At 50.7% G+C, this 25,502-nt stretch overlaps 2 protein-coding genes and 2 non-coding genes across 13 annotated transcripts; 1 reads left to right on the plus strand and 3 right to left on the minus strand.

Moving 5' to 3' along the window:
• Positions 1 to 1,410: 1,410 nt before the first annotated feature.
• Positions 1,411 to 2,731, plus strand: OST4 (oligosaccharyltransferase complex subunit 4, non-catalytic). Its single transcript, XM_072770755.1, has 3 exons — positions 1,411 to 1,582; positions 1,706 to 1,843; positions 2,498 to 2,731. The coding sequence occupies exon 2, from the start codon at positions 1,707 to 1,709 to the stop codon at positions 1,818 to 1,820; it is 114 nt and encodes a 37-aa protein (XP_072626856.1). The 5' UTR covers positions 1,411 to 1,582; position 1,706; the 3' UTR covers positions 1,821 to 1,843; positions 2,498 to 2,731.
• Positions 2,598 to 20,710, minus strand: AGBL5 (AGBL carboxypeptidase 5). 10 transcript variants are annotated; one of them, XM_072770736.1, is made up of 16 exons: positions 20,564 to 20,705; positions 18,790 to 19,052; positions 18,370 to 18,541; positions 17,905 to 18,068; positions 17,175 to 17,352; positions 16,733 to 16,911; positions 15,853 to 16,309; positions 15,171 to 15,340; positions 14,707 to 14,842; positions 13,887 to 14,089; positions 13,077 to 13,291; positions 5,562 to 5,717; positions 4,374 to 4,480; positions 4,030 to 4,076; positions 3,490 to 3,620; positions 2,982 to 3,121 (listed from the first exon to the last, which is right to left on the minus strand). In XM_072770736.1, the coding sequence occupies exons 1-15, from the start codon at positions 20,597 to 20,599 to the stop codon at positions 3,572 to 3,574; spliced, it is 2,532 nt and encodes an 843-aa protein (XP_072626837.1). In that variant the 5' UTR covers positions 20,600 to 20,705; the 3' UTR covers positions 2,982 to 3,121; positions 3,490 to 3,571. The 10 variants fall into 10 exon arrangements, with proteins under 10 accessions (XP_072626834.1, XP_072626833.1, XP_072626838.1 ...); XM_072770733.1 differs by lacking the exon at positions 4,030 to 4,076 and having other exon boundaries at positions 2,598 to 3,121; positions 16,733 to 16,779; positions 20,564 to 20,710; XM_072770732.1 differs by lacking the exon at positions 4,030 to 4,076 and having other exon boundaries at positions 2,598 to 3,121; positions 20,564 to 20,707.
• On the minus strand, positions 20,698 to 20,770 carry TRNAA-AGC (transfer RNA alanine (anticodon AGC)). The gene has a single exon. It is a non-coding gene; the product is annotated as a tRNA-Ala (tRNA).
• A 341-nt stretch (positions 20,771 to 21,111) lies between these two features.
• On the minus strand, positions 21,112 to 21,201 carry TRNAY-GUA (transfer RNA tyrosine (anticodon GUA)). Its single transcript is given in 2 exon segments — positions 21,112 to 21,147; positions 21,165 to 21,201. It is a non-coding gene; the product is annotated as a tRNA-Tyr (tRNA).
• Between the last annotated feature and the right edge of the window lie 4,301 nt (positions 21,202 to 25,502).

The raw sequence follows: 25,502 nt of genomic DNA on the forward strand, positions 1-25,502 counted from the left end.
TAGTCCTGTCTTAACAGTAGATCTAAGTGTCTGGTTGGAATTGGATCTGCTTCAAATTTCCAGGAGCCACAAAGCATAAAGTGTGTAATCCTTTAAGACCTAGACCCTCATTCTCCCAGAGCAGAGCTGGGAACAGACATACCACTCTGTGAGGGACATGAGGAAGTACACGACTGGGGTTTCACTATTGTGTGGAGGGGACATGGGCTTGGGATTCTAAATAGGAAACTTCTGGGAAATACTGGGTGGAGGCTAGGGGGTGAAATGGGGGAGGCCAGGGGGATTACAGACTGCTGAGACTGAGCTTAGAAGTCTCTGGGCTGGAGCATGGACAAACTGTTGATGGTGTCAGGCCAGGGAAGCCAGCTCTGGGCTAGTGCACCCCTAGCTCATGGTGCACACAGGCAGCAAGACAGTCCCCTGCCCCAGCTGTTCCAGTCCCATAGCAGCTCCTGTAGTTGTCCTTGGCTCAGAGAAGCAGAGGCGTCCCCTGAGCCCTGGCCCCCCTCTACCGCAAAGCAACTGGCTTCCATTACCCCTGACAGCTCCAGAGCAACAGCCCAGCCCCCGGCCCCAGCCTGGCTCCGTGCCGTTCCCTTTTATGGTGAAGCTGAGGGAAAGTAAGCAGTGAGGGGGGGCGGGGGGGGGGGAGTAGGATCTCCCTGGGGCAGAGGGCTGTAGAGCTCCAATACTTCTCCCCTCACCAGAGACCCTCAGACATCTACCCAGAGTTTTCTTTCTCCCCAGCGATCCACTCTGCTCAGAACCCACAACCCCTCTGGCTCGTCCCAGCCCTTCCCCCCTTGCCCCTCCCTCCCTGCCATCCGGGGGGTGATTTCCCACTTGGCTCAAGTCCCACGGTTTGGGTTTTGATTCCCGGAGGGTCCGCCCTATTTCCGACGCCCACCTCCGGGGGTGGGGTGGAGGGAGCGAGCCCGAGTTAGGGAGGCACCGGTCAGATCACAGGCGGGATCGTTCCACTTGGCGGATGTGGGGGCAAAAAGGGGCGCACCGAGGAGAGGAGCACCCAGCCGCCCCAGCTCTCTCCCGTCTGCACCTCCTCTCACCCCCCTCTCCGCTGCGGGAGTCAGGGAGGGGACCCTGAGGGCAGGGCCCAAAGGAAGCACCTGGCTGGGCCGAGCCGGGAAGCGGAGGGTGGGCAGCGGCGCGGGGGGCCAGGGCAGGAAGGGGGTCGGGCCGAGCGTCTCACGCGGCCACGCCGCCGCACCCTCGCCCTAGCCGGCCGCTGGGCTCCGGGGAGGCCGCCACTGGCCGGCTGCGTCCCCTGCCGCGCCAGCTGCAGCCAGCTGTGGCCAGCTGCGCTCCGCGGGCCCTAGACGCGCGTCCACGGCTCGCCCGCCCCCTACGGCGGGCCGTCCCTCCGCGGCCCCGCCCCTGGCCCCGCCCCTTGCGATGCGCCGCGGGGAGCAGGCGAGACGGCGGGGCTAGAGAGCCCGTTCCGGCCGAGCGGCACAGCCGGAAGTGCCTGGTTTGGGCTTGCGCTCGCGCTACCAACTTCCGGGCCGGGACTCTTACCTCGAGCTACTGCGCAGACCGCGTCGCCGGGAGCCCAGCCGGTCAGGTGAGAGGCACGCAAGCGCGCTCCACGGCGCCTTGGCGGTGGCTGGTCCTGGGGGCGAGGACGGGCCCCGGCCTGGGCGAGGAGTGCGCCGGCTTCAGGCTCAGCCCCTCCTCTTCTTCGCAGGATGATCACAGACGTGCAGCTCGCCATCTTCGCCAACATGCTGGGCGTGTCGCTCTTCCTGCTTGTCGTTCTCTATCACTACGTGGCCGTCAACAATCCCAAGAAGCAGGAATGAAAGTGGCGCTTTCTCCGCCCCAGGTAACGGTCCGGGGCAGTAGCGCCCAGCCCCCGGAGAGTGGAGTGGCGAGGCCGCGCCAGGGCCTGCAGGGTTCGAAACTTCAAATCAGAAAGTGTCGGGCCAAGCATGATACAGTCCAGAACTGAGCCCCCTTATCCGCACACGGTAGGGAGTGCCTTTCAGTGCCCTGCCCTCTACCCGTTAAACTGCTCCCTGCTAGAACGGGGGCGAGTTTCCTAATCCTTCTCAGCCCCCGTCTTCATGGTACCCTGATGCCCAAGTTGGGGTTTGGATACAAGGAGGCACTGACACCAGTAGGAATAAAGGTGCTGAGGATGCTGTCTATCCAAGTATGAGGATTTGGGCTCTTCCCTTAAGTAGCCCTCACTTCTCTAAGGTTGTTTAGGCTTTTATTTAGGCAGAATGTGCGTGTGTGTGTGTGTGTGTGTGTGTGTGGTTGTAAAGATGGAGAATTCTGGGGCAAGAGGCACTGAGTGACGGGTTGGCTACTGTAGACCCAAGTCCTAGAGAGAGGCGGGGGTGTGGGGGAGCCTTAAGTGTGGGTCTGAAATGTAAAGGGGGAACAGGCTGGATGGGAGTTGATGCCTGAAGGATTTCTCCAGAGGAAAGTTGCAGTATTTTCCTTACCTTGGGTCTTTCCCCCTCTTTTCTAGGGTTCCAGGACATAGTCTGAGGCAAGATGGAGGGTATGAGGGGCCTTCCCACTTCACTTCATCCCTCTACCCATCACAACATACAAAGCAACTACACCTGGATTTTTCCAAACAACTTTTATTTCCTCAAAGTCTTCCTTAACCCTATGGAACAAGAAGCTGCCACTGAGTAGGGCCCAGTATAGGGGCTTTCTTTTCTACTCCCTCCCCCCAATATAAAAATATAGATATATATTTTTTGTGGTCCCAAAATCTTGTGCTGTGGGGGGGATGGGGTAGCAGGTTCCTGCTTTGTCCTGTCTCAAGGTGATGCTCTGCGATGCCTCAGAACAGCGTGGCTGGCATCCAAGAAGTTATGGTTGTCACATGGAATCAACAGCTGAGGGAGGGGACTAGCACATTCCTCACTGCGTTCCCCATCTTGGGGCTATATCCTGGACATCAAGGTTGAGGCATCAGACCCGGGGGGAGACAGTGAGTGGAGGAGATTTAGGGACAAAACAAACCTCAGGTTGGGCCAAGGGCCCCCCGCTGTAACAAATCCGGGACTGGGAGTCAGATAGACTACAGGAAATAGAAAAGGCAGGGGCAGAGCGGGGCCGTGGGGGCCCAGTCTGAGGCAGCCTGCAACAGAGAAGAGAGAGGAATCAGGGTTGTGAAAACTCTGCCCCTCTTTTGGTCTGTTTGCCAGGGGATGGGAGAGATGAGATGGGTAAGGATAGAGAGATTGAGTACTGCACAGTGGGCTGATGCTGGAATGAGCCAGCTCCTAGGCCTTAGGCCCTAACAAGAAGTTGTTTTCTTGTCCGCTGGAGTGAAGACAGGCCATGATGGGAAAAAAAAAAAATCAGGGACGAGATTCTTAACGAAAGTACCTTTAGTCTTTGGGGGGTTAGAGGGTGTAGGGAAGGAAGAAAATTATCCTGAATGGCAGAAATGGGAGTAAAGGGACAGAAGTGAGGTGGGGTGAGGGACCGGACCCGGGTGCTCACCCTGGTGCAGAGTGGGGTCCCGGCTCCGGCTCACTGCTCTCCCTGGTCCGGGGTTTAGGGGATGTGGGGCCCGCAGAGCCGCTCATCCCTCTGCAAGTCGGCGGTGAGCCCCGGCCCAACCTGGGCCTAGCCTGTATGGATAGGGGGTGGGCTAAGAGGCTGTATTCTTCCTTTAACTGTTTTGCTTCTGAGTTTGCTTCTAGAATTTCCATGGGTAAGAGTGTAGTATAAGTGTCGACAGTCTGACTATTCACTCCAAGTCTTACTTAAGTAGGGGAGGCAGAAGATCCATCATTTAATCTCCACAGCTGTATCATGGCTAACATTTGGCTAGACAGAGAAGCAGTGTATGGAAAGAGGTTGGAGAATCGGTAGATGCTCCCTCAGAGCCTTGTGTCCCTCAGCCCCTGCCAGAGCAGCTTAGGCTTCACCCATCCGGCCTCTGCCTCTACCCAGCTTAAGCCAATTTAGCTTGGGGATCTGGACTGAATTGGAGTTGGTGGCACAGCTGTTCTTAGGAGCAGCAACCAGATGTGTTACCTGGGGAATCCGGGACCCCTCCTGGCGGGAACTCGCCTCGGGCAGGTCTGGGCAGAAAGAGAGGAGAAGCTAAGGGCAGGGGCAGGCAGAGCCAAAGCTAGCAGGCTGAGGTTGGGTTATATCTGGCAGGGACATGGGTGGAAGCAAGAGACCTGGCTGAAGGGACTGGGGACACTGGACAGACAGAGGCACTCAGGCAGCAAGGTAGCTTTCTGATATGGTTGAGGGGAGAGGTTGTAAAGCAGTGCTGAGCATTTTCCCTCCCACTACCCAGATGAACAGTGCCTTGCTAGGCTCTGCCAGAGTTGTTTTGCTGGGGGCTGGGGAAGACCCAAAGATGTTACCTGCAATCGTGTCCTGATACAGGGGATCCGAGGTCCCAGCAGCCCTTTCCCAATCACCATGACAGCCTCTGGCTTGTCCCCTGAGGACATGAATGAGCAGCTGCTCCCTAGGAAACAAAGGAAACTGCTATCATGGGTAGTGGACTGTGGAAAAGGAGAGGTAACTTCCTCTAGATCAGGGTCTCTCAGTCCTGGCAATATTGACATTTGGGCTGGATAATTCTTTATTGTGGGCGGCTGTCTTGTGCATTGTTAAATGTTTAGCAGCCTTCCTGGCCTCAACCCGCTAGATAGCATATCTTCTTCTCCTGCCCTGTCCCCATCAAAACAACCAGACATGTCTTTCAGACCTTGCCACATGTTCCCTAGTGGGTAAAAGGGCCCCTGGTTGAGAGCATGGCATGCTCTAGTCTGGTCCAAGGGCTGTAGTAGCAACTTGGAGCTTGAATCAGAGCCCACAGGGCTGAACTTCTCTGTGAATTTATAGACCTTAGAGCCTATCCCATCCAAATGAGTGTTTAAGGATCATATTAGTACCCAAGACTGGTGGATTGAGGGCTACCCATTGAAGACAGTTGACAGGTTGGGAGTAGCAGGCTCTGAGGGAATTAGAGGATGTTGGACTGGAAGTCTTATGTCTCATTCCTATCCAGTCCTTTACACAGCTAGGGGTATAACTTAAAAGGAGACCAGGCAGCCTAGGTTTTATGTGGATGATATGGTTACACAGCATTTGCCGTGACGACAGGTGAAAGGCCTATGCCTTTTTTCGTTCTTCTGTTTTGTCTAATGTTGCCCAACTCCTGGAGTCAGGAAGCTCAAAGTAGCAGGTAGTCAGGTTGTTCAACTTTGAAAATGAGGATTAAGTGAGGTAATGTGCTTAGAGCAGTGCCTGCCACATAGTAGACACTCAAGAAATGGTAACTATTATTTTATTATTCAAAGACAGTTCCAGCTTCCTGTACAAGGACATAGGTGCTTTAGGGGTTTAGGATAATCCAGGAGGCTAACTGATGCTCCTGGTGTGCAGAGGGCCACCTTACATCAAGTCAAGAAAGATGTCCAGGTCAGGTAGCAAAGGAGCTGAAGGGACTGATTTAAGCCTCGTAGAGAGACTGGTCTATACCCTTGGTGCTAGGGAAGGAAGGAGGCTGGTCAACCTAGATTTTGGTGGCAGTGGGTACAGACCTGATATGCTGAGTGAGCTGGGCAGCAGACAGGAGCCCATGCTGTGTGAGGAGACCGGGCTAAAGCTAGCAGGATTTGGGGATGGGGCCAGGCTGCTTGAAGTAGGGCGATGGGTCAGTGGCTGCTGCCGCCGTCTCCTGTCCTGGCTTCGGGGCTCTGAGCAGAAGGGACACAGGAGATAAAAGGGCAAATAGATGAGGCCCTGGCACTCCACTGCCCTGCTGGGGCCCCTGCTCAGAGGATATCGGCTCTCAAGCTTGTCCTCATACCAGCACCCCACTTCAGAAGTAAATCTAAGATGGGTAGAAAGACCTCTGACATTTATCCCAGTTATCCAGGCCACAGCCAGCTCTTACCCACCTCCTTGTGGCTAACCAGCCTACTCACTTGCCAGTTCATTCTTCTGGCAGAGAACTCCCTGAGCTTGGCTTCTGAAACATAGCTCCTCTAGGTTCTCCTGCCTCTTAATTGCCCCTCTTCATCTCTTCCTCCTGTCCCCAAATGCCAGTGTGCCCCCGCCCCCACCCCTCTGCCTCAGCCCAGTCTACCCTTGGTCCCCTCCTGCTCTGGTATACTCTAAATTCCCAAACTGCTTTCTGGCCCTTTCCCTGGAAAGGTCAGAGGTCTACTGGCATTTCTACTAGGTAATCTCTCATGACTCCAGCAAAACTCATTTTCTCCCATCCTTTCTTCTGTTCTTATCTTGGTGAAAAATGAACTAGAAACCTTGTTCATCTTTTGACTCCTTGCTTACATTTAGATTTGTGTTTAACCAAATCTGGACAACACCACCTCTGCCTTTGCTTGGATTTCTTCTTCATTCTCCCTTGCCATGGCCAGTGTCCAGAAAGACGTCTTTATCTCTCATTCAGGCTTTTAGGGAAAAAAAAATTCCTGCTGGTTGCCCTACCTCTTTCCTTTTACAATCCATCTTTCACACAGGTGCCTGAATGAAAAATCATTTGGTTTCAGGGAAAGGGGAGATACCGAAGGTCTTTTAAAGGATAAATTCTCAACCTTTTCATTTTAACATGGCCTTTGGCCTTTAACATGGCTCCATCCATTGTGGATTCAGTGAACCCATCATTGGTAGGATGCTGACTTGATCCTTCATACCTTCCACTGTAGCTCCATGGCTGCTAGTTGTGTGGCTCATCTGCAATGTCTGTCCCCTCTTCTAGTCAAACTTTACACGTCCCATCTCAGATGTCACCTCTGTGAAACCTCCTTTACCATCACAGGTAGAATGAACTGTTCTCCCCCCTTCATTGTCCTTGGTTCACTTGGGTAGTAATTGTTTTATGGTTTTTGTTTCCTTTATGAAATAAGTTAGTACATGTAAAGTAGTTATGATAGTGCCTAGAAGTAGTACTCAATAAATCTTAAGTAGTATTCTACTTGGAGCTTGAACCTCTTGAGGATAGAGACTTTGTCTTTTCCAGTCTATATGTCCTGGTGCCTACAAAATTCTGCCTAGAGAACTAGAGACTTTAGTAAAGTCCTGAATAGCAAATACCCACTGTAGGCCACAGGCTGACTCAAGAATCTCTCTGAGTTTAAGGACATATGCTTATAACCTGTGTGGCAGCTCTCTCTGGTTCATATCTTGTGGCTAAAGTCTCACTGCCACAAGCTCTGAGAGCAGATGGTGGCTGGATGGGGTAGGGAGGCTTTCAGGTTTGGCAGGCCCTTCCTCATCACAGAGGGACAACAGATGCCAATTGCTCTCAGACCAGATGAGCTGTTAACCTTCATGGAGCTGAATTCAGTGGAGGTCCCAGGATGCCAGGTGGCCCCCAACAAAGCAACATGTATTGGACAGAAAATACCTCTAATTCAGAAAGTAGGTGACAATAACCATCTTGTCCAGCTATACTGTGCAGTAGCTAGCAGTGACAAGGCTACTTTTTGGAAATCCCCAACCGGATTTTTAAAGATTGATACTGAAATGAATAAGGAACAGAAGAAAGAAAGAGATTTTAGGAGAGAAGCTATTTTGGCTCTGAAAAGTTTGTTGAGATGCTGAGTCAAGAGTCAAAAGTAGAGCCAAGAGTCAAAATAACCAGACCTGTCAACTTTACATCAATAATAAACAAACCACAATAATAAACAGACTGTACGGTGCTAATAAGAGGTGACATAGCAGTGAAGGACAAGAGAAGTCAGAGATTCATGGCTTCAGGCAACCTGAAGCCTCTAATCACCACCAATGACTGAGAAATAATGTAGAACCCAGACCTGGGTAATTCTTTAGTAAAACAGTGATAATTAGGATAATGTCCAAATGACAGCGCATAATAGGCAGAAATGAACGTGAACTGGATGGAAATGTGGGTTTCTAGAGGGTCTGAGGAATACCTATACACAGAAGTATGCTGAAATTATGTTAAAGGATGAAGCCTCACCCACCCAGGAAAGGTAAGAAAGAGGGCAAGTAAGAAAGCAAGTGGAAGTTTTTGGAACATTTGTAGGTTGTAGCAAGAACTGAGTAGCGCTCTAGAAGTTAATGAAGCAAAACAGGCGTGATGTAAAAAATGTCCGCCTGAATGTAGGTATTCTGGGAAAGATACTATGGATACAACTCAAGAATCCTGCCCCTAATGAGAGTTTAAGGAAGGGAGACCAGTCTGGTTTAGGAGAGAGGCCTAATTTTGAAAGAATAAGGTATTTAAAGATAGCATTTTAACCCACACTTAGACTGTCTTAAAACCTGGCCGGGCCTGCCTGTAAATTTGGCAATGTGAGCACACAGCCTAATTTCTCATGTTTTGACTTTTGTCCCTGGTATAATCCAGGCCTACTCAGTCCTCGAGACTGTTTAAGGGAGGAGCCCTAGCTCTGTTTTATTTCTTGGTTCTAAGGTAAAGAGTCAGTGGCTTAAGGCTGAGTGCAGTGATATGTGAATCAGCTTTGCTTCCAGAGGTTGTGAGACTGTACTTTATTGTAATCAGCTAGAGATTCCATTTTGGAATAGTTCTAGGGTGAAGGTCTGAGGTAGAGGCAGACTGCCCTCACTGGTGCAGGAGTCAGAATCAATATTCTAAAAGTCTCATGACTTAGAAGAGTGGTTTTTCTGGCTTGGGCCTGGGTCTTGCATCATCATCCTGAGACATCTTTGGAACTGTCCCTACGTGTAGCACCTTAGATCTTCCCGAATTGCTGGGATGATCACAGACCTGATTTATGCTCTCTGAAGGGTGGAAAGGTGAGATAAGTATTTATTTGGCCCCCTGCTTCTTGCCTTTTATTCATTCAACATGTATTTATTGATCATTTAATAAGTGCTAGGTGCTAAGGGAATAAACATGTTAGGAGACATTACCTGCCCTCAAATAAGCTTTAATCTGCTCTCTCCCATGAAACTAGTGATGGTGCTCAAGGCATTCTTCCTATGTCCTCTGAGTCACTTTTCAAAGGAACTTCCACTCCACGGTGGGACTTGAGCTGCTCTGCCAAGAGTGGCCTGGCAGCTGAGCCACGGCATGGAGGCGGCCAGGGAAGAGTTCTAGTAACTACAGTGGATGTGCCAGAGCTGAGAGGGAGGACAGTGGCGGTGGTAGGATGCCAACTGATGGCCTCCACTTTGACGTCATCCCTTGTCGTTTATGCCAGGATCTCGCCAGGTAGGCCAGTTTCAGTTATTGAGTGAGACTTGGCCTGAATCCAGGGCCAGGACGAGAATAAAGTACCTGGGGTGCACGATCTGAGAAGGCCTTGGCCTGACCCTGATCCTTGGGCGACCCACTGGCCTCACCTTCATCCTATGCCCTGCATAACTGCTAGGAGAAGCTGGCTGACTTAGCTACTCTCTCTCCAGCATGCCTGCCTTCGAGCTCTGTTTGTGTCTCCTTTTGTACCAGTATCTTAGGGGCTTTTGGCTTCCCTGACTCAGTCATTGGACTAGCTATTCCTTTGCCCTTGCCCTCTTCTGCAGCAAGAGCTGCTGCTAGCTCCTGCTGGATGGAAGCCTGACTGCAGAGCCAGGAAGGTTGCTGCTCAGGACCTGTTGTGCAGCTGGGGGAACTAGGTAAAGAAGCTCCTGTCTCTGCGGTCAGAGGGTGGTGGGGGTCAAGGCTTCATCGGAGTCTCTTGCAGCCTACTGTCCCAGGAATATTCCCGTTCACCTGGAGTTCCCTTATACGTTGGCCTTCTAAAATGCCACTCTCCAGCTTTGAGGATAGGGCCTGAGATGATGAGTCTAGTCTCCTGAACCTCTACCTTAAGCTTCTGGCTGCTTAGATCTTTTCGGAAATTTTCTGGATAGCCCAGTCTCACCCTCTGTTTTAGCCAATAAAGGACAGTCATGAATTAAATGTATAGTTAAGTGTGATATTATTTTTATACATTAGTGGAAAAAAATATACTAGTTTACAAGTCAGAAAAAAATTTTTGTTAAGTCACAATCTCAATTTTGGGTTTGGAAAGTATAGCTGCTTTATAGTTAGGTCTCAGAGATAACGGGAGTTGTGTTCTTCCTATCTTAGAAGACACAGTGCCTGGGTGTGGCAGGGGCTAAAGAGCCGGATATGTTGAACCAGGAAATAGTGTAAAGCTACAGGACTGATCAACTGGACAAAGTTGTTTTTCTGAGGGTTGGTTGAAGATGCCAAGTCCAAATACAGTCTGCATCGCAGGTCCCTATCCTAAGCCAGGGCTAGTCTTTTTTGGAGTCCTATTAGGGATTGTAGGAATTGAAGCAGCAAAAATTGTAGCACCTGAAGTCAAGATTCCAGCACTCTGACCTTTCACCTTCTTACAGTATTCCTGTTTGGTATCATTAGTAACCCCCTTTCCAACCCTCTATGACTTTAGACACATAGTTTGTCAGGTCTTACAAATATTTACGCAAGTCCCCACGTGTCTCTTATTCAAGCCAGCTCTTTTTTTCTGCTTCTTGGCTCACTGACCTGGGGGGACATTGCTTATCACTAGCTTTACTTGAGTTTGTTGATGATGCCTAGATCCAACCTTTTCTGCAGGCTGATTTTTCTGCCTGCAGGATATCTCCATATAGAAAGCCCACGACATCCAAGCATGTCTAAAATAGATAAACCTAGGGGCACCTGGGTGGCTCAGTGGCTGAGTGTCTGCCTTTGGCTCAGGTTGTGATCCTGGGGTCCTGGGACTAAGTCCCACATCAGGCTCCCCACAGGGAGCCTGCTTCTCCCTTTGCCTATGTCTCTGCCTCTCTCTGTGTCTCTCAGGAATAAATAAAATCCTTAAAAAATAGATAAGCCTCAGCACTTTATTTCCAATGTCCTAACATCACCATGATTCTTTCCTTTGGCCTGTAGCCTTGAAGCTTTTAGTTGGCCCTTCTTCCACCATCATTGAACCTTGCCGCCTCTATTTCTGATACATATATTCACCTCCTTGCCCGTCCCTGGTACAGCCATTAGTCATCTCATATATGAACTATGGTGAGGATTCCCCTCCCCCTGCCTGCCTGATACATAGAGTTCACAGGCTGCTCTTCCATAAATCTTTTGTTCCCATCATCCTCTGAAGCACACAATCATTGCAGTATGTCTTAACTCATCATCTTTGTTTTCAAGACATTTCAACTTCTTCCTCCTACCTCTCTTCACCTACTTTCTGTGCTTGAAGGGCTTGGCCCTTTGAGCCAGCTAGGTATATTTGCTTCTTGTCCTCTCTATGTAGCAGTGCTGGTCCTGGCTACCATTCTCATCTCTGGAATGTTTTTATCAGGCTGTATACTACCACACATTCTTCAAAACCATTTCTCAACTGAATGCTCTTTGCCTGATTACTTTTGAGTTTATCTAGGATGGTGGCTCCTCAAGTCCCGTGTTATAATGAGTGTGTGCTTCTCTGTTCTGTATACTGTCTTGGGTCTGTTTCCTGTAAGGAAATACTTAGTCCCAAATATGCCACTTTCTCTTAGCTATTTGGGGGAAGTAAAAAAGACATGAATACATGTCCCTCACTGAAGGAGCTTCATACAGCACTCTGCATTGGGGTGGGGGTGGAGCTGATAATAAAATACTGATTAAAAACTGCCTAGAGTCCTCCGGTGAGGACCTGGACTTGGAGAGGACTCTTTCCTATTTCTCTTTTGTAGTCAGGGAAGGGGAATTTAGGATGCTGACATTCCTTACCAGGAACTATGAGTAGAGAGATATGAGAGATTGACAAAAAAGAAAAAAAAGAAAAAAGGACAAGAAATTAGAGGAAGTTTGAATAGAAAAAAGTATGAATAACTCAGCTACTGATAGCTGTGAAATCCTGGACAAGTGACCCTTCCACAGCCTCTGTTTTCTCACCAGAAAAATGGAAACACCATCCATACCACAGGTCCTTGTGAGGATCAAATGAAATATATACGTAATACTGTTTTGTTCACTGTTTAATGCTATTTAAATACAGGGCATTATTCTTTCATACTGTCCTTCAAACACAGTGGACAAAAGCATCCTCTCCCCATGGTGGGGAGAATCTCAAGGAATGGGGCTTGGAACATACGTGGGGGTAACTGCGTTATCAGGGCTAAAACGTCTTCCTGGTCAACGATGCTCAGGACCACTGCTCTCTCCCCTGTGGCTGCTCTAACCAGTGCAGTCAGATTGCCACGCCCACTGGCCCAATGTGTGCTTCTGGTCTGTACCAGGGGAAGTGCTAATGAGGACAAGTGCAGCCTGAAGACCCTGCAGGACTCTTAGCTCCAGCTTACAAAAACCTCCATGTTCTTGCAGGATTTCTCCAGCCTAGAGGCCATGTACAATACTGACTTGGGAGTTAGTGTTCTAGAAGTGGCACTACAATGATCTCGCTGCACCAAAGTCAGAGTCACTCCCAAGGAATGGTTCCATAGTCCTTCCTCTTCTTTTCCCCTAAGGCCCACCTGTTTCTGTTACACATTTGAACCCAGAATCTCTTATCAGGCAGGGTGTCCTCAAGCCAGGCCTAGGGGTACTGATACCCAGTTGAGTGGCTGTGGCCACTGCTGGATGAGGCCAGACTGTTGCTTTGTAAGCCTCAAACAGAAGCTGTCTGTAGTTGTTCCATTTTTCTGTGGAAGAGCTGGAATCCTCATACCGCTGAGTAGGCTCTGAAGCCAGGAACAGTTTCATCCCAGAGAGACCTTGAATCGGGGTCTCCGGCTCTATATCGCTGCAGTCTGCAGTGTGAGGACATTTCCTTATACTGCTCCCTACAAGACAGCCTTGGCACCATCCCTGATGTGGAGGCTCTGCACTGGAATGTGGCCCTACTTCAGCTTGTGTTTTGTCCCTGGGGATCCCCCTGCTCCCCAGCATGTGCCAAAGCCCGGGTGCCCAGGACTCCCGCCTGGGCTATGCACAGTACTGCTCTGGAGCTGGAGCTCATGGCGCAGGGAACACCAAGGTCGCAGGAGAGGCTGCAGGTTCTGCTATAAACTAATTTTATTGATTCACCCCTTGGTCCCAGCCAAGCGTATATCTTCAAGCTCTCACTTCCCCCAGCAGTGCCCCAAACAACTGAACACCTGTTGCAGGGGCTCCCAGACTGGCTTACCTCTGACGGGGCCCAGCACCCGGTGGCTGACCTTTTGAGTGCTAGAGCCCAGACCTGGCAGCCCTGTAGGCCGACTGCCATGAAAAGGAAAGCTGGGGGAGTTCTTCATCTGTGGAGAGTTCTGTTGGCTGCTGCTGCTGCCACCAGCACTTGTGCCAGTGCTAAAACTGCGTGCTCGGCTCAAGGGATTTTCAGAGCAGGAAACAGGCAAGCCGCTGCAAAGAAGCAGATGCCAGTTAACCCTGGGCCAGGGAGGTTGTGTCCCAAGGCTTTCCCCATGGTCTGATGCTCAGTAAAGCTTCACCCCTGGGGTAATAAGCATAGGGACTCACTGCAAGGGAGAAGGGAGAAATTTGTGTCCATGATAGTGTCTAACCTGGGGCATAGCAGCTGATCTCAGAATGCCTCAGAGCCCTTGTTCACACATACCTGTTCTGCAGAAAGCGTTCTAAGAGCTATGGGGCTCTCTGGGCAGCTTTAACTCTCGGTGAGCTCCCCACCTTATTCCTTCAGTGTCAGCCCTTGGACCTGTCGTCACTCCCAACCGCTGGAAGCCAAGACCCGCCCCCACCTCCATCGCAATTAGATTTAATTCTGTGCAGGGCTCTGGAGCAGGAATCCCCTGACCTGGTTTTCAGATGCCTAGGAAGTATGTCGCTTGAGGTAAAAGGGAAGAGGATCCCAGTTTCAAAAAAAAATGCATTAATCTTACCAATTATAATTTACTCTGAAAATATTCCTTGGAACTCCTTGCTCTAGAGCCCTGTTCCACTTTCCTACCCTTTCCTCCTCCCGCCCTGCGGGTCTTACTTGGTACTTTTGGGTGGCGTGCGAGAGCCTCTCCTCTTGCTGACACTCACGTTCACAGTGCTGCTCAGGCCACGGCTGCTGCGCACGTGTTTCAGCATCCAGGCACGGAGGTTCGTGAGGCTGCTGTGCTCTGACAGTATGATTCGGGGCCACGGATTGCATTCGGCCATGTCCAGAGCTGCAATGGCCATAGCTCGTCCCACCTGTGGGGAGTCCCACATGGCTCAGTGTCCGGGCTCCCGCCCCAGGCCGCGGTGCTGGGGTGGGTCGCAGCGGAAGAGAAGGCCAGGCCAGGCCTCCATTGTTCTCAGTGGGTAACCTACATTTTTGTGCCAGTGCTGTTTATCTCAGCAGAGCGAAAGCTGCTTCCTGGACTACTGCTCGTTTTGGGCAAGAGCAGGTAGGTTTTCTGGCTGGTACCAGGAAGGGGTACTCCCAGCAGGAGAAGCCGTTTCCATCTCTTCTATAACCTGCAGCTCTTTCTACCTTTCTTGTGTGCCCCAGGACCCCAGAGGTCAAGGCCAGTGTAGAGGTGATGCTTGTAAGCCCAGGAAGCAGGAAGATAAGCTCAGAGGCAAAGAATCTGACTCAGATGTGCTGGGGGTTCTCTGTGGTATAGGGTGAGAAATAGTGCCTGCTTGTCCTCTCAGTACCGTACGGTCCAGGCCTGCCCCTTAGATTAGCTGAAGAAAGTTACTCAGTGGTGAGATGGTGACAGGTGGGGAGCCTCTCTTCAGAGGACTGGAGTCAGGCCACAGGAGTAAATGCCCTTCTGGCCTTGGAGGTTCCCCCTTTCACCACGCACCCCACGTATCCATACCTGCTCGAACAGCTCCACAGTGTATCTGGAGGGGAAGGCCGGCGGGGGAGGGGGGCTGGCACGCCCGTTGTCATGGCAGGCGGCAGGGATGCTGTTCACGGAGCGCCCCGTGTTGTAGTTGCATTCAAGTGTGTAGCTAAGACACAGAGACTTTATTAGTGTCCTGCCTGGACAGAGTCAGAACAGAACCATCCATGGGGGACAGCCTAGGTGGTCTAAGAAGTAATAGCTTGGAAAAAAAAAATGCATACAAACAAAATGCTAAGCCCTAGCCTCAGCACTGTTATCACATACCCAGGAAGTCCCCAAAAGACCAGAGTCCCAGACTAAGGACAGTGATGCTAATGGCAAGCCTGGCTTTTGAGAAGGCTTGGGCTACACCCCTGCTCTTCAGACAGTCCAGACTGGGTGTTGTTTTCCTTAGGGAAGGGGCTTCATCAGCTGCATCCCAGCTTCCAGCCAACCTGTGGATTATCCCTGAGGCTTTGTAGATTGCAACTCGGCCACTTCCCTCCTTAGACTGGCCATCTCTGCGGTCTCGGGCATACATGTTCTTCTCTGAGAAATTGCAGCCCTGGAAGTCGAAGTGTGCTGAGTTCAAGGAGATGAGCTTTGGATACAGCATATTTTCCACCTGTTTGGGGGAGGAAAAAGGCAACTCAGGAGAGATGGACAGAAGGAAGAAATGGGCAAGGAAGAGATGGCAAGCAGGGGACCATGTGACTAAACCCACGGCGGATACCATTACAGCCACTGGCAGTCGGCAGTGTTCTTGGAATTCTCACTGTATGCCTGATGTTATTTCCAGGTGTTGGAAAGGTACAAGTCCACCTCCTTTTAAGCCCTTAGCTTCTTCTCTCCAATAGTGCAAATTTTTTCCTTTTCCCCTGGTTTCCTAAACTCTAGAATAAAGACTACAGCACTGATAGCTTGACCTTCGTTCAGAGGTCATGATGTAATACCTGAGACACAAAGCCCCACTGCCATCCCTTCTTTGCCCTTTGAAGCTTGTTCAGAGGCAAGAATACCTCTTGCAGCCGCAGGCCTTCCTGCCAAAAGGCCACCTTCCCTCTGTCCGTGGCCTAACCTTTATCTCTTGACGTGCAACAATCCCCACACTCACATGATACTCTGTGGACCCCCTACCTGGGTGCTCTCATCACTAAAGTTGTTTCCATACATGAAGCAGCCCCTTTTGGATGCATGTCCGTGCAGGTCCACATAGTAAGCGACACCACTCTCTTTAGGGGGGATGGTGTCGGGGGCTGGCTGCTCAAGCTCAGCAGACTGTTGTGGCATAATCCACACACCGCTGGGCTTCTGCTCTGCTGGCTTGGTCTGTGTCCAGGCTTCAGGGTTGTCCCCATCAGATGCATGGCCAAGGTGACCTTCGTTTTGGAGATTGTTGGCCTTCTCGAGGTCGGAAAGGTGAGCATCAGGAGGGAGCTGAGGACTGTGCTGGTGCTCAGAGGGACTCGGGGGGTTCAGACGGGAGTGCACGTGGTGGTAGAGAAGCACAGCTTTGGCCCCATAAATGGCTGGGTGCAGGACCGCATCAGGCTTCAGGTACTGACGGTTCAGATTCACTCCACGTGAGTCTGTGCTGTAGGAAGACAGGGACTAGAGCAGGGTCGAGCCAGATGGGCCAGGGGGGAGACGTGAGAGTGGATGAAACGGGGGCCATGGTAGACCAACTTACAGAATGAGGCTCAGGTTGCATTAGGAAGGAAAGAATTGAGGACAGGCCCTCTCCTTGATCTGCTGTCACCCCTCCCCTAGAGACCTAAGCACAGCTCCCTCTATGCAGGTGAACCTGCAGTTATTCTAATTCTACTCCTTCCAGAGAGTTCCTCATGTGCCACATTCCTTCTCTGGTCCCTGGACAACGAGATGGGCTTGTCCTTGTTTGGATGCAAGAAGATTGGGAATACAGAAGAAGTTAAAGAAGAGGCTGACAGTATTTCACTGAGATAGAGGACACGAGGAGGGCTGGGAACAATCCTGACGGGCTGGGGAGGCTTCTTACCGGTAGTGGCCCCGGACCACACCATCAGGGTTCAACATGGGAATCAGCTTAAAGACAAAGAGGCGACGCAGGGTTTGAGCCCGGGGGTCATCAGGTCGAAGGATGAAGTCCAGAAAGCCATTGAAGACAAAGCTAGATGGAGTCTCCCCAGGGTGTACCCTACTGCTTAAGAAGAATATCTGAGGTGGAGAGGAGAGCGGTCATTAGGCCAGTTACTCTATAGGTCCACTCTAACAGGATACTCTGGGCTGAGGGGAGGCAGGGGCGGGCAGGAATAGCCACTGGATTTCCAGCTGGCTGAGTCTGCAAGTGGAGTAGAAGCGGCCATGCTTGCCTCCCAAAGCAGACTAAGGATACCCAGAGATAACATGGCCTTAAGCTATCAGCAGGGTCTGAAGCTAAGGAAAGGCCAAGGTACTATCTTTAGGCTATTCACACTCACCCTCTTGCCTGTGAAACAGAATGGTCGGGGGGTGCCGGTATCAGGAAATAGCTGCTCTAGGCGGGGCTCTCGATCTTCTTGAAGCCCATGGCAGGAAGTGATCGTTAGCAGATCTACACGAAGTCCATCCAGAGAATAGCAAAGGATCTCCCGATGGTAATAGATGGTATCCAGGGGGCTGTGGGGACAAAAATCATTAAGCCAGGAGAAGTCCCTAAAGTCCTAATGAGGTGAGCTTTATCACCAGCCTAGGCTTTGTAGGATCTGGTCTTTTACCCTACCCTTTGGGACCTTATAGTCCCTTGTGATGTTAAATGAAGCTGAGGATTCTGCGTTGCTAGAATGCAGAATACAGGACAGGATGAACTTATTGTTTTTTCCCCAGTTTATGGCTCCCTATGATAGATCACTTTGTGTAACAAGGGCTTGTCCTCTGTTGGGACAGAAAGAAAGGTGTGCTGAGCAATGGCAGTGCTGAGTTCTGGATAGCTGATGGGAGCTGGGATATTAAGAGGCTTGAACTGGGCAGGTGGATGAGTAGAATGTAGGTAGTGATATGGTGAGATCAAGGTCATATACATATTTGTCAAAGGTACCCAAAGTCCCACATTCTGTACAGAAAATAGAACTGGTGATGTTTTGTTTTAGGGCTCCTGGGGAAAGTTCCAGAAGTAGTAGAGGTGCTGTCTGGTCTAGGACTGTATGGCATGAGTAAGGATGGGGTCGGCACCTGCTATGGGTAGGGTGGTTCTCCAGAAAGCGCTGGTCTAGCTGGTTTAGCAAATCCTGGCAGTCACTATAGGAGAAGGGGTAGCAGAAGGCGAAGAAGGTGGTGGCCCCACGGCCCTCCACGAAACGGTGTACAAAGGATAACACAAACTGCGTCTCTGTCATCTGAGAAGCAGAGAAGGAAGAGGGAGAGGCCATTGGTGTGAGAACGAAGATCCCACTGGGATCACCAGGAACTGATCTTACACCCTCAGCACAGTGACCAATTTCCCTCCCTCTGGGACTTTCCATATGACAGTTGGCTCCTTCTAGGCTTCCTGAGGCAGGGGCTTATCTTGGACTCCAGCAGATACCAAAACCTGGTGTGCCGTCTGCCTGGTACTCCGTATCGAGGCTCACTCCTCTTTCCTTTCCCTCCTCTACTTTTAGCACCCCAGTCTGCCTGTCCTCCTCATGGAGAACTTACCTCGAAGGTGGGCCGATCTCGAATGCGTTCCCAGCGCGGCCGGGTGGGCAGTGTGCGCACGAAGGGAGCCATGCCCTGGGAATACAGCTTGCTTTGCTTATTCATGTTCATAATGTTGATCTTGATGAGTTTCCCTGGAGTTCCTCCCCGGACACTGAAGTAGAACCAAGACCTGAGGGCCAGAGGAGGAGAAACGGGTTACTGTAGACTGAGGTTTGGAGTGAGGATATGTGGGACAGCTAAAGCAAACGAAATTGGGGAAGGCCTGTTCAGTTAAGGAGGAGGCAAGGAGAGAAGGAGTGTAGGGAGAGGGAGGGTAGCGATGGTGTAAGCTGTAAGAGAGCTAACTGAGCATGGAGTTGGGGGGACATGACATCCCCTCTTTTTTCCTCCTTCCACCCTTTACTGCTTTCTTCTTACCTGTTCCCATTCTCAAATTCTGTTTCAGCACAGTCTGGTCGGGTCCACACGTTGAACTCATAGTCAGGGGAAGAGGCAATGCTGCTGATGGGAGCTGATGCCCCCCCACCTGCTCCTCCTTCCCCATCGCTAGACACAGATTCCACCTTCTCCACGTGGGCTAGGTTCCCTGAGTCAAAGCGAGAACTGAACAGCAATCCCCCACAGCGCAGCTCCATGGTGAGGCTGGGAAAGCATCCTCCTGCCCACTCTGGCCCTGAGAGCTGGGGGAAAATGGGGGGTGGCGTAGGAAGGAGAAGGAAGAAAAATGAAAACAAGTGTTTTGGGTCTCCCAATAAAGCTGTTCTTAGGGAGTGCCCTGAAAAGCAAGAGGCTCTTTCCACCTCAGAAAAGGGAGACGTGGCCTTCCAGCAAAGGCTAAGAGAAACCACTTTTCTGTCCTCACGCTAAGGGTTATAACTGACCTAAAAGGACCCCATTTTACTACAGCTTGGCTGTTCCAAAATGAACTACTCAGTGGCTTAACTATGTTGAGAAATGCTAGATTCGAAGCTTTTTGCAGCCCGAAGGTTAGAGAATAGTATTAGAGAGGTCAGATTTTCCAAACCTAGCCCAGATACACCCACCATAACCAATGGCCATCTTGAAAGTTGGGCCTTTCTGGATCTCTGGTTCCTAGACTGGCTCCTTGCTCTCCAGCAGCGTGGAGCGGAGAGAACCAAGTTCCAAGTCTCTCCACTCCATCCTCACAAGTACTGACCAGGCATTTGGTCTGTTGCTCCCCTGAGCCCTGGAAGGGCTGGTTCTTTCTTTTCTTTTGTTACTACCTTATGCCTATTATGGAAGAAAACTAGAGAACGGCGGCCTCTGCCAAGACAAAAGAAACCGGGCGGAAGGCACCTGCTCACCTGGAGACCGTAGCTCAATTCCAGTTAGGGCATGGGTCTGTTTCCAGCCCCCTCCCGCCCTGCAGAGCCCCGGAGTCCCTGAAAAAGCTACGAGGGCAGTAGCTGTGGGTGAATGATGGGTGTTGAGCACCCCTAGAAAAGCGGCTGGCCGAGACCCACTTGGGGGCAACGGGTGAGTTCTCGCCCCTCGACCCCGACACACCCTCGCTTCACACTGACCGAGCTCGCCCAGGGCAGGGTGGGGCTCGGGGGCACGGAGGGGCGAGACAGACTCACACTCGAGGCGGGGAGCACCGGGGGCCAGGGCCGCGGCCGCGGGCGTGGGGGCGGGGTGGGGGTGGGGGTGGGGCCGGGGAGGCTGGGGCTCGGGGCGCGGGGCGGGGCGGGGCGGGGCGGCATTCCAGAGGGGCTCCGGGCTGAAAGGGGCTGACAAGGGGGCGGGGCCGCGGCCGGCGGGGCCCGCGCTCCACGCAGCGCCCCTCACCTCTCTCGGGGCCGGCGATCCCGCTCCCTCTCCCGCTAGCGAGGCGCCACCTCGGGCCCCGGCACCCGGGTCCTCCACCCAGGACCCAAACAAAACCCGAGCGCCGCGGTGCCGGGACCCCGCTCTGCCAGGAAACAAGAAGTCCCTCGCCTATTGGCCGTGGGTGCAGCTGGCTACCCGCCCAGTAAGGCTCGCTGCCATTGGTCAGCGCGCGGGGGTTCCCTCGCACGTTAGCGGGTACCTGAGCCAGTGGCGCTTGGGGGCTCGGCCGGCAGATTGGGCCGGAGGGTTCCATCGCATCTTCTCGGAAGACGGTTAACGGCCTGCCCGCCGGGAGGAGAAAAACACAAAGTGACCGGGAAATAAGTTGTAAAAGACTCACCTGCAAAATTAAGGGACAGCGTGCGAAGCTAATCATCGAGCACCGTGTTCCTCTGTGTATCACAAAACACCTTCCTGGGTCCGCTGATCTCCCACCGTTCAGCGATCCTCTGATGCACGGGGCAAAAACCTGAGTGGAGGATGCGGGCATCGATCCCGCTACCTCTCGCATGCTAAGCGAGCGCTCTACCATTTGAGCTAATCCCCCGCCTGCTGCCGGTCCTCTTCCCTTTGCCTTACAGGCTTCTCTGGGCTGGCCGCTGACCCGAGGATCGACCGGAATTCAAGACGTTCATACAGCAGAGTATAGTAGGATCATGGGCAAGATTTTTGCAACGCAGACATGTAATAATCACACGTAAGCAATAGTTACACACATCGTCGCATCTAACCCGCAGGAGCGCTGGATTGGATCCTGCCCACGTTACAACTGCACTTGGGCTTTACCGAACATCTGCAGTGCTTCTGCAAATGCACAGCGGGCCTTGGAGTGAAACTTTCTTCCTACGGGTAACTGAATTAAGCGGAAACTAAAAATATTGTACGAAGTCCTTCGAGCCGGAATCGAACCAGCGACCTAAGGATTGCCGCAACTCACACCACTACAGTCCTCCGCTCTACCAACTGAGCTATCGAAGGCTCCGCTGCTCCCGGCACCTGCCAGTTCCTCTCTAATGCTCACCAAGGCCGCACTATGACAAGCTCGGAACGTCTCTCGGCATAGCTGCCCCCCCGCCCCCCTTTATAAAGGAGCTCGCTCCGCGGAGCCCCTCCGCGCTGCACAGAACAAAGGAAGCCGGGAACTGAAGAGCGAGCGGAGGACCCGCTTCCCAACTCTGGACGAAGGAAATGGGCAATACACTTCCTTTCCATTTCCCTGCTTTTTACCAAACAAAAAAGCGAGCGCAGCGCCCTCCTGCACCTCCTCGCCCCCCCCCCCCCACCCCGCCCGTGGCTTTTATAGGGTTGAGGACGTTTTGAGATCCCGCCCGCGCCCCCTGGCTGCTGGGCAGCCTTCGCCCTGCGCGGCGCGGGCGCAGTGTGCTCCCCGGTTGCAAGGCGCAAGCCCAGCTTCCAAAACCGAGGGCTTACTTTCGTTATTTGCTCTAATTTTCCCTTCGGGCGCCAATAAAATCCTGCTGCTCTCCTGCTGTGAAGGACATTCATTCGGTCAGTTAACCGCGTGTCGTCAGAATCTATTCGTTCTGGCTGGAGCTTGAGCCGTGTGAGCCGCCGAGCTGCGGGCGGCGCGCAGGCCCCGGGCGGCGGGGTCGGACTTGGCGGCCGGCGCCGAGCAGCCCCGAGCGAGATGCACCGGCGCCGCCGCCCCCCCACCCCCCGGCGCCCCTTCGCGCCTCTTTCCAGGGGCCTGGAAGGCCGGCCGACCCTCCTTTGCCCACCAAGTACCTAGGGGCTCTGAAACCTAACACCCCCACTCCCCCGTGGAGCCTTGCTTAGGGGTGCGGCGGAGTGGGTGTGCGGGGACCCGGGGCGTCTCCAGCCCTGCGGCCCGTGCCACCTGGAGCCACAGTCGCCCTGCGCAAATGCAGGTGGGCGGGGGATGGTTTCTGGCCCATTCGCAGCTCTGAGCCTTATCTCTCAGGCTCATCTTTAAATCCGAGGTCTCTGAGGTCACTGGGCACAGCTCGGCTTTCACCCTTGCGCCCACCCACAAAGCAGGAGGTTAACTTCTTCCCACCAATTTCCCCGTTTAACTTCGCTCTGTTGCTGCAAATGCCATCATTGTGTCCCAGAGCGTTAACTTGGGCAGTTTTCTTGGCTCGGTGTTTAGCGTGCTGGCTGGCTGGGTTTCTTGAGGGGAGGGGATGCTGGGAAAAGGAACATACTCAATTATGTTGCCATTTTTTTTTTTAAGGCGAGATTCACAACGTACAATTTGCCATTTTAAAGTATGAACAAGTCAGTGGCACTTAGTGCATTCACAGTACTGTGCAAATTATCATTTCTCTCTAGTTTCCAAACTTTTTTTAAAAAGTTACCCCAGAAGAACACCCTGTACCCTTTACGCAATCATTCCCTGCCATCACTTCCCCCGTACCCAGGCAACCACTAATCTGCTTTCTCTCTATGGATTTGCCTATTCTGGAGATCTCATATAAAAGAAAAAATAAAATACGTGACCTTTTGTGTCTGATTTTTGTCACTTGTCATAGTATTGTTGCAACTCATCCATGTGACTCGGGATCAAGTCCCACATCAGGCTCCCTACATGGAGCCTGCTTCTCCCTCTGCCTGTGTCTCTGCCCCTCTCTCTCTCTCTCTCTTTCTGTGTGTGTTTCATGAATAAATACAATAAAAAAAAAAAAAACATGTTGTATCATGTGTCAGCACCTGCTCCCTTTTAATGGCTGAGTAATATTCCATGTACTAATACACCATTTTGTTTGTCCATTCATATGTTGATGGGCATTTGGGCTGTTTCCACCTTTTGGCTTTCATGAACTGAAGTGCTATTCTGTTCTATTCGTGTACAAATTTGTGTGGAATTGCTGGGGTTTCTGGTAACTGTTTTAACTCCTTGAGGAACCACCAAACTGTTTTCCACAATGGCTGAACCATTCTACATTCCCATTAGCAATGCAGGAGGGTTCCAATTTCTCCACATCCTTGCCAACACTCTTCTGTATTTTTTTATTATAGTCAATATTTCAACAAATTGAGCTCAGTTATAAGAATTTTTTTATGTCATTAAAAATTCTTTGAAAAAAATAAAAAAATAAAAAAAATAAAAATTCTTTGAAACCGTCATTCAAATAGCCATTTTCCCATTTTGGTTGTAAAAGTGTTACAACAATTTTATTGTAATGTTCATCTTATTATTAGACACAGTTTACATCCAAATTTTAATTTATTCATACTACTATAATAAATGCTCTTGTACATAAATCTTTGTCCATATTTCTCTTCTCTAGTCTCTAGAACATATTTTCAGGAGTGGAATTCTTTGGTAAAATACTACAGAACTTTTAAACCTTTTGATGAATATTACCAAATTACTTCCCAGAAACATTACACTGATTTCTAGCACAACATTCACTGAGTATATTATCACTTAAAAATCTTTGTTAATAGGCAAAAGTAAGTGGTAACTTATTTGAAATTTGTACTTTACCAATGAAATGGACTTTATCGTTTATTTGCAGTTTTCAATGAATTGTCTTTTTTTTTTTTTTTTAAGTAATCTCTGTGCCCATGTAGGGCCTGAATTCACAACTATGAGATCAAGAGTCACATGCTCTACTCACTGAGCCAGCCAGGAGCCCCTTCAATGAATTGTCTTTTATCCATTTTTTTATTGTTATGTTGAGGCTTTTCTTGATTTGTAGGAGTTCTTTAACATTAAGGATGTTTATGTGATAAGCTCAGTAAGGAAATGGAGGCCTTGATCAATGCACCGAGACCGAACAGACAGGCACAGAACCTTCCACCCAACAATAGCAGAATACATATTCTTTTCCTGCACTCATGGAACATTCTCCTGGATGGGCCACATGCCAGGCTACAGAACAAGTCTCAATAAACTTAAAAAGACTAAAATCATACAAAGTATGTTTAATGTAAACTACAGACTTTGGGTGATAACAATGTGTCAGTGCCAGTTCACTGATGTTGACAGTGGAGGGCTGTGTGGGTGCACGGGACAAGGCATATGTACTTTTTGCTCAATTCTGATGTGAACCTAAAATTCTAAAGTCCATCAAAAAAGTAATAACTGATGTGCTAACATAATAAAAATACATATATCAAGGCACATCCAACAATGTGTCTGAATTCAGAGTTTTTATTAATAAGCAGATTATTCAATATTCAACAAGTATTCACTCATAGCCCGAATGGTGGAAGCTCCCCATATCTTGTCTCCAAATTCCTTCTTATATTTCAAGCTTGGGGTGATGGAATTGCCCAGTAAAATGGAATACCACATGGGGAAAAGCAAGCCTTCATCCCCTCCAACCCATTAGGGAGCAGACCCATGAAGAATATGTAGAAAAGGATGGATCACCTTACATGTTCACTTAAACCCAAAGTCCTTTAGGAGAGAGAAGATTAAGATGCTCAGAGGTCAGATAACCACTGACATTTCCATGTAATTGTCAACTGGGTCCTTCTGGAATGGGGCAGGGCAGGCCTGTTTGTCTCTGTGGGAAACCCTCCACCCCAAGGGTGATGGCATTTGAGAGTGTACTGGTAATGCGGCAGGTGAGTCTAGCAATGCTCTCAGTTCCTGGTAAGCAGATCACCCATCAAGCTGCCCGGCTGTAAAGCTGGAGCTGTAGACTGGGCTCAAATCCAGAAACGTGCTTTGACTTTTGGAAACAAGTGGTTCAAATGAGTCATGTGCTATGACTTGCAGGCCCATACAAGAGTCGGTCATAACTCAAGTTGGTAAGCGATAACCAGACTCAAACATGCCAGTTTTCTGTGGAACTCCAGCTGTGTGAAAAGTAAAGTTACAATGTCCAGATGTGACCCTCTGAGGTGTCAGGTTACTTCTGTTCCTCCAATCAAGAGTCCTACTGTGAGAGCACACCTGTCAGTAGGAGTCTACTCTACTGGTCCACATTGGCTCAACTCACTGGCTCAGCTTGGATTCCTGGGCTTTGACAGGTCTGCAAAACGTGAAACATCTGCTTTAAAGGGCAGCGGGTGCAATGTTGGGACTACTTCTCTGACCCAGGAAAAATTTTGGACAGTTCCAGTATTGAGTCAAACAACTGTTTATCAAATAAAGCCAATTAAGGTATTGGTGTCCCCGAAAGAGGCTGTAGAGACCCCAGCTGACCAAAGTTGATCAAATGTTGTACCCCAGGATTCTAGGTCAGAAGGTTGAAGGAACCCAAGGTAAACTTGCTACACACACTGGAAACCAGTGCACACGTTAGGCAACATTCTTGGAGTCACTGGATTGTAGCAGTCCA

This window comes from Canis lupus, chromosome 12, assembly GCF_048164855.1.
Source record: "Canis lupus baileyi chromosome 12, mCanLup2.hap1, whole genome shotgun sequence".
Lineage (NCBI taxonomy): Eukaryota > Metazoa > Chordata > Mammalia > Carnivora > Canidae > Canis > Canis lupus.